This window comes from Arachis ipaensis, chromosome B1 (assembly GCF_059453495.1).
Source record: "Arachis ipaensis isolate K30076 ecotype BB chromosome B1, ASM5945349v1, whole genome shotgun sequence".
In the NCBI taxonomy this organism is placed as follows: domain Eukaryota; kingdom Viridiplantae; phylum Streptophyta; class Magnoliopsida; order Fabales; family Fabaceae; genus Arachis; species Arachis ipaensis.
In genome coordinates, this window is record NC_142436.1 from 152110545 (window position 1) to 152125722 (window position 15178).

The window sequence follows — 15178 nt, forward strand, 5'->3', positions numbered from 1 at the left end:
AAAATTGTATTTAAAACACATTAGCAAAACTTTTTTTAATATAATTTTTAATCTAAAAGAACCTTTTTTATTCCTCCCTCTCTCTTTTACTTGATTTTTTTTTACGGTTGTTTTACTTGAAAATATTTTGAACGTAAAAATTTCTCCCAGATTTACTATTAAACTTCGTCTAGGTATCACATAGCATATTCAAAAATCATGTCACGCTTTGTGAGCAATGAATGGCATAAGGCTAACACATTAAGTTCAGTAGTTCACGCAACAAATAACCATATATAATCCAAAAACCAATTTTGCTTTTGCTTTCATCATTTTCATCAGGAAAGCTAAAATAGGTGGTAGCATAGGAAGTTGTGGTCTAATTTACCATGAGGTAATTGTCAAATGTGTTATGCACATCAGAGGCAAATAACCATTGCAGTCATTATTTACTCTATGATTGATTTACTGATTAAGCAGAAAAAATATGAGAGCTCCAGCACTTGTAGAAGAAGATCATCATGAGCAGGTTCAACCGGGGGCCAAAATGTGTCATTAGCAGCAAATTCAGCTGGCCATAAACTGTTACTGTTGAGATCAACAAGAATTATATCAATACAAAAACGGATATTAACAACAACAACAACAACAAAGCCTTGTCCCACTAAGTGGGGTCGGCTACATGAATTAAACTACGCCATTGTGCTCTGTCATGTATCATGTCTACAGAGAGACTGTTTACATATAGATCTCTACAGAGAATAAAAAAAAAAAGGATATCAGGGAATAAAAAAAAGGGGGGGAGAGAAAAAGAAGGTTCAATTCATAACACTGAACTGCTAGCAAAGGCAAAAGCATACCTAGCTATCAGCACCACCATCTTGGTGCAAGTTTTCCTTTATGAAGTTCACGACAACTGAGGTTAACTCATCTTGATGCTTAGTGTATGGATGATCAGCACCTTCTATGATATGTAACTTGTGGATTGGTATAATCTTGGCAAACTCCAATGCATCTTGAACAGGAATAACAGTGTCTGAAGAACCATGAACTGTAAGGACCCTGTCATACATTATGTGATTTCAGATTAGCTACATCTATGTGTTAAGGTTATTTTCATACCATTACTACTAATTTTCATTTGCAGTATAACCTTCCAAGCAAAATCATCTTTCACGTATGGAATTATATATATCACACTCATTCATAATTTATCTACTCGAAATAACTCCTGTATGTTCTTTGCATGGTAGATTATGTTTTTGTTCATACCATACATAAGTTTGCATTCTGCAATGAATTCACCACTTGATTAGGGGGGAATCAAAATGAAACAATTTTTTATTTGTCACATAAGATATTTAACCTTGCAAGCTGCATATCTGATTTGTAGTCATTATCCTACATTTCATTGCCTCTGCTTTATAATTTTTTATTTCTTAAACAGAGACCATGTAAATTCAACAAACAAATTTATGAACAAAAGAATGTGCAACAAGTGGCAGAAGGGTGAAGCAGAAGAGAGAAGACAAGATTTTTCTCTGACCTGCAATCTTTATCAATGTTAAGGCATGCTTCATGCATATTTGTACCGAAGCGATCCATCAAACTTTCCTCCGTCACACGGTAATTAAAATTTACTGCAACAGCAAATTCCCTCATATTCATATAATCATAAAGATAAAAGATAAGCATGTACCTATGTAGGGTAATGAGAAATCTGCGGACACTGAATTTTTTGTTAAATATCTCTCACAACCTCATCCAATCTTAGAGGAATTGAAACAGCATGATCAATTGACAGGTTACCTGACTTATTCTTCACATCAATGAAACCGTCCTTCTTAATTCTTTCCATATAATCTTTTCCAAGTCTTTCTTCAACTCCTGCCTTCAGATCATAGCGTCCAGAGATGTTGACAACTAATTTAACATCATCATATTTAGAAGCATAAAGAAGCACCACTCCACCTCCTGCACCAAGAGTCCAAGATACAGCAACAGCTAATTATGAGTACAGTTTGTATAAAAAAAAGAGGAATGCTAGGGGACCAGCAACTTTTGTGATTTGTAGCCATTAAATAGCCATCAATGATGGTTTTAATGGTGTGAGATGGGTGTGAGATTTCATCCAATGGCTCACTTTTCTTTGCTGGTTACATGCTGGCCAGAATTTAACAAAGTTGCTGGCCCTCTAGACTTTTCCTAAATAAAAATTAAAAAAAATAAATTTATGAAGATGTACCAGTTATTTGGTTCTGAAAACCACACCAGTAAGTTAGGTTTCATCAAGTACAAATGGAAAGCAAATGACCATTCACATTGAGTAGGAGTGAAGAGCATTTCATCAATCTTACCTCACCTCATATTAAACCTGGTTTAAGGAAATATAACAAAGAACTGTGTAATACTACTTTTCTTAATACTATATCAAAACGGATGACCATCACCGAGTTCCTCTGTACCATATCTTTGCCTAGAATCTCAGAAATATAAGCTGAAGTTTCAATTTCAACATACATGTCAACCATGGTGATGCTAGAAGATTCAATGAGTTATAAGGTGCCAATCAAAGGAGGCATATTCTGCTTCTATCTCAGAAACAACACAACTTTGAAGGTTTCTGTCTTTACAACCAAACCAGCAGATGGAACAAACAAGAAGAAGAACAATTATTATATCATTGGTTACATAATTGATCAATGAACATATCAACATACCTTTACTGTGCCCAACAATTGCAGCAACAACACGGTTTAATCCGCGGAAGTATTGAGTCACGGCATGTAAATCATCAGCCTCCTTCCAATAGTGACCATACTGAAATGTACCATCACTTTCTCTAAAATGAAAATCCAAAGCCATATAGATTGAATTAGCACAACATGATGAGATAGCAGGAATTTCAGTACATATAACAATTTACAGCCATACAAAATGGATCCACTAGCCTAAGTTTGTTTACCGGCACAAGACACTGAGATACAGAGACATAAAATTATATTTGACAGATGAGATATAAACAGAGGCATTATGTTCGTCTATACTGAAATAGTATATTTTGTGTCCATCTAAAACGAAAGACACTAACAAGAGACCACTTATTTTTTATTTTTTCTTTCATGATTCTTATTACGTTTTCAACTTTTCATAATTATATATTTTATTATTATATTTTTTTCTCAAATTTTTTAAATAAAAAAAATAATAATAAATTAAGCTTTCGTAATTTATCCTAATTTATTACCAAATAAATTAGAAGAACACTAATTTTTATATTTGTGTATTTTGCGTCTTATTTTGTCCTGTTCTCCTAACCAAATGCAGCCTTAAAGATTTGTAATCAGTGTTTATACCTAATTCTGTATATTTCTAGGTATACTACTAAACGTACCCGTTTCCAGAAAAATCAAAGCGGAAGGAACTGATTCTAGCATTTTCAAATGCAGCAGCAAGGTTCACAATGGAAGTGGCTTCCTGAAGATAGAAAATAAAAATATATTGAATCCATAAATAGAGCTGAAGAACATAATACGTACATGTATGAAAGAAAAGCTTCACTTTAGTGGAGCGAAAACCATGACACAAGACTACAACGTCCTTGCTTCCAGAATCATGGAATATTCCCACTAACTTTTCACCGTGCTTGTTAGGTACTACGATTCTTTGCTGCAACGACATGTTGATGGTGTAGTTTAAGGGTTTTATGGTTCTACTTCTTCGTGTGAGTAATGGAAGCTGGGAATGGGAATTGAAGAGGAGTGACTGAGCATTTAGCACAACGGTATCCATTGCCAATTTAGGTGTGGAAACAGGCCAGGCCTCATATAATTAAATAATTAATTGACTTGAGTTTGATTCATAATTTATTATATATATTTTTTAAAATATTAAGTTTGGCTTATTATTTGGTTTGGTCTAATTTAAAATTTATTAAAAAGTTTAATAATTTTTTAAAAAAATAAAAATATTATTAAAAGATTATTTTTAATAAAAATATTTATATATAATATATTATATTTAATATTTATAAAAAAATTTAACCTTTAAAGTATTTAAAAATATTTATAATAAAATATAATAAATTTAAAATATTTTATAATTTTATAAATAATAAAAATTTATTTATATATTTAATTATATATTAATAAATTTGTAGATTTGACCGTCAATAAAATTAATTTGTGAATCTACATCTGACCCATTAATATATTAAAGCTTTTATCTCTAAGGTCCAGTTTGGATAACTAATTTAATTAAGCTTCTTTTGATAAAATAACTTAAACAATAAATGACTCTGTTAAAGGTAACTTATAAATAAGTTATTTTGTGTTTAGATTTTTAACTCTAAAAATGCTTATTTTAAAGAAATGTAATGAAAAGTAGAAGTATTATGAGAGAAGTCATTTTTTTTAACTTCTCTATAAGCTCCAAAATAGCTTCTTAAAAAGTTGTAATTTAGTTTTAAAAATTGCACCCGACATTAATACTACTACTTTTCATAAGTCAAAAATAAAAAAAAGCTACTTTTAGAGTTCCAAACGGGCCCTAAATTTGCCATACGAAAGAGCTTGTTACAAGTGTTTTTTTTTTTTTTGAACGTGAAGGTGTTACAAGTTATCAACTTAGCTTCTGTTTTTGGGCTGGGCTTCATCATTAAACAAACGGCCCAAAATTTATTGTATTGGATGAGCCCAATAAAAAGGCCAATTAGTTTTAGCGGACATGATTCTTTTCTGGTACTGGAACACCGAACACCACACGAAAGTCAATGACAGAATTGTCAAAAGTTAAAAGTCAAAAGTCAAAAGTCAAAAGACAAATCTGAATCCGAAAATCGGGTCAACTTATTTTGAAAAAGAAAGAAACTGAGATGGAGGGAGTAGGTAGGTACCCAAAGTATGATACAATCAGAAAGGTGCATGTAGGGTTCTGATTTTTCTGTATATACACATTAGAGCTTCATCATCACATGCAAGGATTCATATTCAGATGCATGCTGTCACCAAAAAAAAAATATTCAGATGCATGCTAATTAATACTTAGATATCAATATGGGCCAGTGGATAATGACGTACGTGTTATATTTATTGCTTTCATATGCTTTCTAATTAGTATGATAGTAAGGTATAATAATGGCTCAATTTTACACTTCTAGTACGAAATTCAAGAATTTCCATACTCAAGGCATTTTCTTTTAATCATCTACTCATCATAGATTTGGAAGCTTTCTTTTTAATATTTTTTATTTATATGTTGCACATCATGTTACGTTTTAATTAATATCCATAATCATTGAGCCTTTTACGTTGAATAATAATAATAATAATAATAATAATAATAATAATAATAATAATAATAATAATAATAAAATGCAGGGAGTCAATGATAAAGGATGCAAAAAGTCATAATAAACTATCAATTTCGGGGGCTAGGGGGATATGATGTTGAGATTTTAACTACAAAATTTTCAGGTAACTAGCTAGGAAATTTAAAAATAAATACTGTTCATACCCTAACCCAATGATAAAGCCCAAGTCCAAATGAAATGCCCAATCCAAAGGATTGAGCCTCGCCCTACACCGACCTTCTTCCTATGAAGTCGGTCCTTACTACGACTTACCCTAAAGAAGTCGGGACGAGGATTAGCTGGCAGATAAACACTCATTCAAATGAGTAACTGTCCCTAAAATCTCTTTGACCACTTCCAGGAGTCATATCTCAACTTCCCTAAGATAAGGGGACGGTTACCCACTTTAAATGGCGGAACTACTTCAACGGTGGTTATGGGTTCACCATTATAAATACACTGACACTTCTCAGGTATCACTAAGTCCCAATACTCTCTAGACCTGCTTACGCCCTTGCTGACTTAGGCATCGGAGTGTTTTTGCAGGTACTACCCCCTTCACTCGTATTCACAAGTCAGACGGAGGCCCTGAAAACGCGAATCCGCCCGAAGGCTTCCCTCCGTAGACATTGGGCCAACCCAGCGAGTCCAGTCCAATAATCTCCGGTTACCCATCGTAACAAATACTATAATTTCATAATAATTCATTTAAATATTTTGTTAAATATTAAATTTATAATGTTTATTTTAATATTTTATCATCTTAATATTAAAAAATCGACCATTAACATAAAAATTTATTTTTACAAAAAAGTTGCATGCAATTCCATAATTCAGGAAGCTAGCAAACAGTATAATTTTGTAAGAGACAAAAGAATATTAATCGTGAAAGAATTAAGAAGTAAAAGGGTCAAACAGAAAGAAACACAGTGTCGGTGACTTACCAAATGAATATTTGCAATAAACAAGGTTTTTTGGTGTTCGAATGTGTGGTGAGAGTTTGAGATCGATTCTTCTCGTTCGTTTTTTACTTTTTTTTTTCCCTTTAGTTACGTCAAAAAAAATTATGCATGTTAATAAATTTTTTTTTTTTCCAAAAGAAAAAAAAAAAGTTGTTCCTTCAGCATTTTTATCAACTTGTGTTATAATATTATTTTTTCTAAAAATTTAAACTCATAAAAACGAACACATGAATATTTGCATATTTTAATACGTTTTTTCACAATTTTTATATCATATTATAATATAATTTCTTCAAAAAACTTAAATTTACAGAAAGAATACATCAATGATTATATCTCTTAATATTTTATGACTTTGTAATTTTTTATATATCTTTTTTTTTAAATAATTTTTCTTATAAAATAAAATAACATAGTGCATTAAAGATTTACAGAGAAAAGAATTCTTGCGAAGATGTTCTTGCTAGAATGTGCCATTTTACTCATGGTTTCCATCAGTTTCATTTAGTTCTAAGTTGCATTTCTAATTCTACGGCGGTGATCGTTGTTTTGTTTATTTGTAGTTCTGATTCTATAAATAAATAAATAAAGGTAAAAATTTACATGCTATTGTCTTTATGTGAAGTTAAATGATTTAATAAGTTTGACTAAATTATCATCTAATGATTATTAAGTATCAACTTCATAATAAAAGTATTTTTTTTACTAACTCTTTAGTGCAGATGCTGCAATCAAAGACTCTTTCACAAGTGATTACGAGCTATATTTTCACAAGTGTTATTTGGAAAGGGTTGGTACCTCCAAAAATCGAGCTTTTCGGATGGTTTGTTCTAGTTGGTCGGGTGAATACTAAAGAGAGGTTGAGTAGATTAAGCGTCATCAAGCTGAGTGACAATCTCTGTGTCCTGTGTAAAAAAGAGATAGATTCTGTTCATCATCTATTTCTTTTTTGTGAGTTTACTTGGCAGGTGTGGTGCGCGTGGTTGAGGTGCTTTCATAAAGATTTGGCAGTCTCAGGAACCATTAAAGGTCTGTTTGAGAGTTGGACTGGCATGCTTAATAGAAAAGAGGAGCAGAAGAGGTCGCTGACTGGATTCTTTGCAGTGATTTGGAATATCTGGATAGAACGCAATGACAGAATTTTCAACAATAGAGAAGCAGGTGTTGAGGTAATTCAAAGCAGAACATTTTTGAGCTACAAGAAGTGGACTGGTATTAATCCTTTTGGTTGTTGATGGCTATGCCGTAGATGATAAGGGATTGATCACCTTCATGTTTGGTTTTGTTTTTATGGTTTTTTAGTGTATCTGTTTATCTGTTGTTCCACTTTAATGTGTTGAACTTTTTTTATTTAAAAAAAAAATATATCAACTTCATATGAAGACAACTATATATGAGTCTTCAGTATAAATAAGTTTTTGATAAAAACAAGTTGCTTAATAACATTAACACTTTGTAGGGAAAAAAAAAGTCTGCTTTATTTTCACATATTATTAAACTTAAATTTTGAAGAAAAATAAAAATAAATTATAATTTAAATTTCATATATTATAAACTTTATATATTCACTTTAAGTCTATTAGTTAATAATTATATAAAAAATGCTTTCTAATATACCATCCAGGAGTCAAAATTTGAACATATTGTTGTAAAATAAAAGATATATATAAAATAAAGTTGTATAAATAGAAGACTCTAGTATTAAAATAATTAGTTCAATAATAATTTTTATATATATAATAAAATTATATGTTGTATTGTGTATATATATACAAAGATAGAAAGAAGTATTAAAAATAAAGAGAGAGAGAATCGCATTTGTTTATTGTTACAATCTCAATATAATAAAGATGATTAATATTGCTATTAATATTATATGTAAAGAGTAATAGAAAATAGAATTTAAAATACTTATAAAATAAAAGAAGAGAAAGAATTGTAATATAAATATAAGGAGAAGAGTATTTGATTGCAGCATAAAAGAGGATTGATTTATTATTATTTGCTTGTGTATGAAAAGAAAGGGAGAATGGTATTTTTTGTTCTGTTACATTCACGGAGGTTCACCTCCTATTTATAAGCTTATGGAAGGGATATTGTCAACCTTCATTTATTTCATTCTCTTTTGAGAATGTAAACTTTATATAGGAAATGGGCATCCACGTCCCATTCCTATCACAACACTCCCCCTTGGATGACCATTTAGGATTATTGCCTCATTAAAACCTTGCTAAAGAAAACCCTGTGGGAAAAACCTTAGTGAAGGAAAAAGAGTATAATATCCTTTGTGATGGGGACTGCCTCATTAAAAACCTTGTCAAGAAAAACCCAATGGGAAAAAACCTGACCAAGGAAAAAAGAGTACAGTCTCCCCCTCTTGCCGACATCATTTAACGTCTCGAAATCGGCGCATCCCAATCTCATGTACCAATTTTTCAAAGGAGGATTTTGGGAGTGACTTTGTAAATAAATCTGTCAAATTGTCACTTGAACGGATCTGTTGGACATCAATTGTCCCTTGATTTTGAAGATCATGAGTGAAGAAGAATTTGGGAGAAATATGCTTTGTTCTATCACCTTTGATGTATCCACCCTTAAGTTGAGCAATGCATGCTGTATTATCTTCAAACAGGACAGTTGGAGCTATCTTATGATCAATTAGTCCACATGATGACAGAATATATTGAATTAGACTTCTCAGTCAAAAACACTCGCGACTAGCTTCATGAATCGCCAGTATTTCAGCATGATTAGAGGAGGTTGCTGCTATCGTCTGTTTCATGGACCTCCATGATATAGCTGTTCCACCATATGTAAACAGATATCCTATTTGAGATCTCCCTTTATGTGGATCAGACAAGTATCCAGCATCTGCATAGCCAACTAGTTGTGACTTGGATCCATAGGGATAAAATAATCCCATATCAACCGTTCCATGAAGATATCGAAAAATTTGTTTGATTCCACTCCAATGTCTTCTGGTTGGAGAGGAACTATACCTTGCTAGTAAATTCACCGCGAATGATATGTCAGGTCGCGTATTATTAGCAAGATACATTAGCGCTCCAATGGCACTAAGATATGGTATTTCAGGACCAAGGATATCTTCATTTTCTTCTTTAGGGCGGAATTGATCCTTTTTCACATCCAAAGATCTTACGATCATTGGGGTATTTAATGGATGTGACTTATCCATATAAAATATTTTCAAGATCTTTTCTGTGTATGTTGTTTGATGAATAAAGATCCCACCTTTTATATGCTCGATCTGCAGGCCGAGACAAAACTTAGTCTTTCCAAGATCTTTCATCTCAAACTCTTCTTTTAGAGTTTTTATAATTGTTGGAATCTCTTCAGGAGTCCCAATGATATTTAAATCATCAACGTACACAGCAATTATAACGAATCCAGATGCAGATTTCTTTATAAAAATACATGGACAGATATCATCATTCTTGAATCCGTTTTTGGCCAGATACTCAGTAAGACGATTATACCACATTCGTCCAGATTGCTTTAGACCATATAAAGATATTTGCAATTTGACTGAGTATAACCCTTGCGAATATTCATTGGATGGTTTAGATATCTTTAGTCCTTCAGGGACTTTCATATAGATATCTCGATCTAATGAGCCGTATAAGTAGGCTGTTACCACATCCATTAAATGCATATGCAGTTTATGATATGCAGATAAACTGACCAAATAACGCAATGTTATCGCATCCACTACAGGGGAATACGTTTCTTCATAATCTATACCGGGCCTTTGTGAAAAACCTTGTGCCACAAGTCGGGCTTTATAGCGCACAACTTCATTTTTCTCATTTCGTTTTCTCACAAATACCCACTTATATCCAACAGGTTTTACATCTTCAGGTGTACGGACTACAAGTCCAAAGACTTCACGTTTTGCAAGTGAGTCTAATTCAGCCTTCATGGCTGCTTCCCATTTTGGCCAATCATTTCTTTGTCGACATTCTTCAACTGATCTTGGCTCAATATCCTTACTTTCATGCATGATATTTAATGCCACATTATATGCAAATATTTCATTGACAATTGTCTTATTTCGGTCCCATTTCTCTCCTGTAAAGACATAATTTATCGAGATCTCGTCATTTTCACAATTTTCATGTACCTGAACGTCTTTTGGCGTTATATCAGAATTTTGGACAACTGCAAGTGTCTTTACTATGTCTTTTTCAACAGGAATATTATTTACCTCTTTTCTCTTTCGAGGATTTTTGTCTTTGGAACCGACAGGCCTGCCACGCTTCTGGCGTGTATTTGCTTCCGTGGCTATTTGTCCTACTGGGACATCAATTCGAATTGGGGCATTTTCCACCCTGCCACGCTTCTGGCGTGAATTTGCTTCAGTGGCTACTTGTCCTACTGGGACGTCAATTCGAATTGAGGCATTTTCCGCTAGTATGTAAGATTTGGTTATCCTCTTTGTATCGGAAAATGCATCAGGCAATTCATTTGCTATTCTTTGCAAATGTATAATCTTTTGAACTTCTAGTTTACATTGCCCTGATCGAGGATCTAAATGCATCAACGATGATGCATTCCAATTAAGTTCCTTTTCAGGAAGCTTATTCTCTCCCCCTAATGTTGGAAATTTTGATTCATCAAAATGACAATTCGCAAACCGGGCTTTAAACACATCACCAGTTTGTATCTCAAGATACCTCACTATAGAGGGAGAATCATATCCAACATATATCCCCAATTTTCTTTGGGGTCCCATTTTGGTGCGATTAGGTGGTGCAATGGGAACATATATCGCACACCCAAATATTCTTAAATGGGAAACATTTGGCTGCTGGCCAAAAGCTAATTGTATAGGAAAGAATTGATGATAACTCGTTGGCCTCAAACGAATAAATGCTGCGACATGTAAAATAGCATGCCCCCAAACCGAGGTTGGGAGATTTGTTCTCATAAGCAAGGGTCTAGCAATTAATTGGAGGCGCTTAATAAGTGATTTTGCTAACCCATTTTGTGTGTGAACATAAGCTACTGGATGTTCAACACTTATTCCATTAGCCATACAATAAGCATCAAAAGCTTGGGAAGTAAATTCACCAGCATTATCAAGACGAATTGCTTTAATTGGATTTTCTGGAAATTGTGCTTTTAATCGAATAATTTGAGCCAGTAATCTCGCAAACGCCAGGTTGCGAGAAGATAATAAGCACACATGTGACCATCTCGAAGATGCGTTTATCAGGACCATAAAATATCTAAAAGATCCACATGGTGGATGAATAGGTCCACATATATCACCTTGAATCCTTTCTAGGAATTCAAGGGACTCAAATCCAATCTTTACTGGTGATGGCCTTAAAATTAACTTCCCTCGAGAACATGCAGCACAACAAAATTCACTAGTTTTAAGAATCTTCTGGTTCTTTAGTGAATGTCCATGAGAGTTTTCAATAATTCTTCTCATCATGGTTGCTCCCGGATGACCCAAACGGTCGTGCCAAGTTATGAATTCATTTGGGCTAGTAAGCTTTTGGTTTACAGTGGCATGTGATTCAATTGCACTAATTTTAGTATAATACAACCCAGATGAAAGAGAGGGTAATTTTTCTAATATAACTTTCTTATTTGAATCATGAGTTGTGATATATAAATACTCATGATTTCCCTCATTCATAGTCTCAATATGATATCCATTTCGTCGAATATCTTTAAAGCTCAACAAGTTTCTTCGAGACTTGGTAGACAACAGTGCGTTATTTATTATAAATTTTGTTCCTCCAGGAAACAAAATTATAGCTCTTCCGGAGCCTTCTATCACATTGTCTGAGCCAATAATAGTGTTAACATATTCCTCTTTTGGCACAAGATGGGTAAAATATATATCACTTTTGAGAATAGTGTGCGAACTTGCACTATCCGCAAGGCATACATCTTCATTACATATCCTTGCCATTCTTCAAAAACAAATAATAATAAAATGAGTAGTATGCACAGTTAAATTGAATACTTGATCAGAATTATTTTTCTAAGAAACACTGTACATAAAATAATGTCATATACTAAAATTTTATTTTAAAATTTGACACATTTAATAATTTTAAAATTTATATTAATATTTCATTATTTATGTACATCACATTTGAAACTTAAATACATAGAAAATAAAACTTAACAATAAGTTCTTTACATTATTTATTTACATATATACTTCACAATCCCACATATTAAACTATTCCATCATTGATCAAATGACCAATATTTCCTTCAGGGTCCTCAAAGAAATCAGATACATCATAATGAGTGGTGGAGTTCTCAGCATCATTTGAAACAAAATTTGTTTCCTTTCCTTTGTCGTTCTTTTTCAAAGATGCCTGGTAAAGATCGATTAGGTGCCTTGGGGTACGACAGGTACGTGACCAATGACTCTTTCCACCACAGCGGAAACACTTCTCCTCGGTTGATTTATTCTGCCCGATATTCCTTTCTTTGTCCCACTTCTGGTGAGATCCTCTCTTTTGAACATAATTCTTTTTCCTTCCATAATTTTTCTTGTTGTTAAAAGATTGCCATTTACCTCTTATGGGGTGATGATTTGCCGCATTTACTTCAGGAAATGGGGCGGCGCCAGCTGGGCGCGCTTCATGATTTTTCAATAACAACTCATTGTTGCGTTCGGCAACAAGAAGGCAAGAAATTAACTCATAATATTTTTTAAACCCTTTCTCTCGATACTGCTGCTGCAGGAGCACATTCGAGGCATGGAAAGTTGAAAAAGTTTTCTCCAACATATCATGATCAGTTATTTTTTCCCCACACAATTTCATTCGTGAGGTGATTCGAAACATTGCAGAATTATATTCATTTATAGATTTAAAATCTTGTAAACGCAAATGCGTCCATTCATATTGGGCCTGAGGAAGTATCACCGTTTTCTGATGATTATACCTTTCTTCAAGGTCTTTCTAAAGATTTGCAGGATCTTTTAATGTAAGATATTCATTTTTCAATCCTTCGTCAAGATGACGACGGAGAAAAATCATGGCTTTAGCTTTATCCTTCTGGGATGCATTATTTTCAGCCTTAATGGTATCTCCAAGATCCATTGAATCAAGATGGATTTCAGCATCTAGTATCCATGATAAATAATTGTTTCCAGATATATCAAGAGCATTGAATTCAAGATGAGAGAGCTTCGACATAATGAAAATTTGTTACCTGAGTCTTCCTAAAAATTTGATCAGAGTCTCGTGCTGATAACGTGTTGTAAAATAAAAGATATATATAAAATAAAGTTGTATAAATAGAAGACTCTAGTATTAAAATAATTAGCTCAATAATAATTTATATATATATATATATATATATAATAAAATTATATGTTGTATTGTGTATATATATACAAAAATAGAAAGAAGTATTAAAAATAAAGAGAGAGAGAATCGCATTTGTTTATTGTTACAATCTCAATATAATAAAGATGATTAATATTGCTATTAATATTATATGTAAAGAGTAATAGAAAATAGAATTTAAAATACTTATAAAATAAAAGAAGAGAAAGAATTGTAGTAGAAATATAAGGAGAATAGTATTTGATTGCATCATAAAAGAGGATTGATTTATTATTATTTGCTTGTGTATGAAAAGAAAGGGAAAATAGTATTTTTTGTTCTGTTACATTCACGGATGTTCACCTCCTATTTATAAGCTTATGGAAGAGATATTGTCAACCTTCATTTATTTCATTCTCAAAGAGAATGTAAACTTTATATAGGAAATGGGCATCACGTCCCATTCCTACCACAACACATATGATCTATATATTTTTTGTGGCTAATAATTATTTTTCTCTTCAAAGGTATTATGAGAATTTGGCATTTTTAGTTTTCATAAAATATTAGTTTTACACAAAGTTCACAAATCACAAGTCAACTACTTTTCTCTCATCTTCAATAATTGATTCTTATTTCAATTAGGTTTTAAATGTGTGCCACTACTTTTCAAGATGTCACTGCCGAGAAGACAATTCTTCTCACGAGCTGTTTCAAACGGGTGGGTAACTTCCCATTTCCAGTTCTTTTTTCTTTTCTTCTTTAACAAGAAAAATATTATTTGTCACACCATCATTCGATATATTATTATCTCAATATGTAATGCTAAATTAATAATTTTTTATTAACTATTGTACAATCAAAAACTTTGGAAAAGTTTTCATATTTGTAGTCACTAAGGATATATATATTAATTATACAAATAAGTGTATGTATTTTCCTTAATCATACAATCAAAACTTTGGGAAAATTTTCATATATATATATATATATATAATATACAAAAATATTATTTGTACGTTAAAATCAGACATTAATATATTTGTGTATAAATATAGGTTTAATTATTCTGTTGGTTCCTATAGTTTTGTGAAATTTTCAATTAGGTCCCTATACTCTTTTTTTTTAATTGGATCCTTGCACTAATTTTATTTTCAATTAAGTATCTCTTAGTAGTAATTGGCTTAATTTTATAGGGACCCAACTAAAAAAAAATTCGTATAGGAACCTAAATAAAAGGAAAAAAAAGTGTAGAGACCCAATTAAAAAAAATTGGTGCAAAGACTCAATTAAAAAAAATGATATAGGGACCTAATTGAAAATTTCGCGAAACTATAAGGACCAACAGAATAATTAAATCATAAATATATATATAATTTAATTTATTTTTAATGTATATTTTATAGTAAAATATAATTTTAATAATTAATTTTGATATATATATATATAACATAGTAACATAGTATATAGAGTATTAATTAACGACACCACATGTGTATATACTTTTCAAACCCTTTCTCTCTTTGAATTTTCCTTAATAACTTTCCGTTCACACAGAAATT

General features: G+C 32.0%; 1 protein-coding gene across 2 annotated transcripts; it reads right to left on the reverse strand.

Moving 5' to 3' along the window:
- Positions 1-276: 276 nt before the first annotated feature.
- On the reverse strand, positions 277-3800 carry LOC107643180 (uncharacterized). Of its 2 annotated transcripts, none has more exons than XM_016346766.3 (7): positions 3541-3800; positions 3374-3456; positions 2700-2821; positions 1789-1953; positions 1526-1619; positions 840-1041; positions 277-567 (listed from the first exon to the last, which is right to left on the reverse strand). In XM_016346766.3, the coding sequence occupies exons 1-6, from the start codon at positions 3769-3771 to the stop codon at positions 840-842; spliced, it is 897 nt and encodes a 298-aa protein (XP_016202252.1). In that variant the 5' UTR covers positions 3772-3800; the 3' UTR covers positions 277-567. The 2 variants fall into 2 exon arrangements, with proteins under 2 accessions (XP_016202252.1, XP_016202260.1); XM_016346774.3 differs by lacking the exon at positions 277-567 and adding an exon at positions 602-731.
- Between the last annotated feature and the right edge of the window lie 11378 nt (positions 3801-15178).

Coding starts and splice junctions, on each gene's coding strand:
- LOC107643180 (XM_016346766.3), bottom strand. CDS start 3,771: ATGGATACCGTTGTGCTAAATGCTCAGTCACTCCTCTTCAATTCCCAT. Junction 3,457..3,540: donor ATGGTTTTCGCTCCACTAAA/GTGAAGCTTTTC, acceptor TTCTATCTTCAG/GAAGCCACTTCCATTGTGAA. Junction 2,822..3,373: donor TTTGATTTTTCTGGAAACGG/GTACGTTTAGTA, acceptor TTTTCATTTTAG/AGAAAGTGATGGTACATTTC.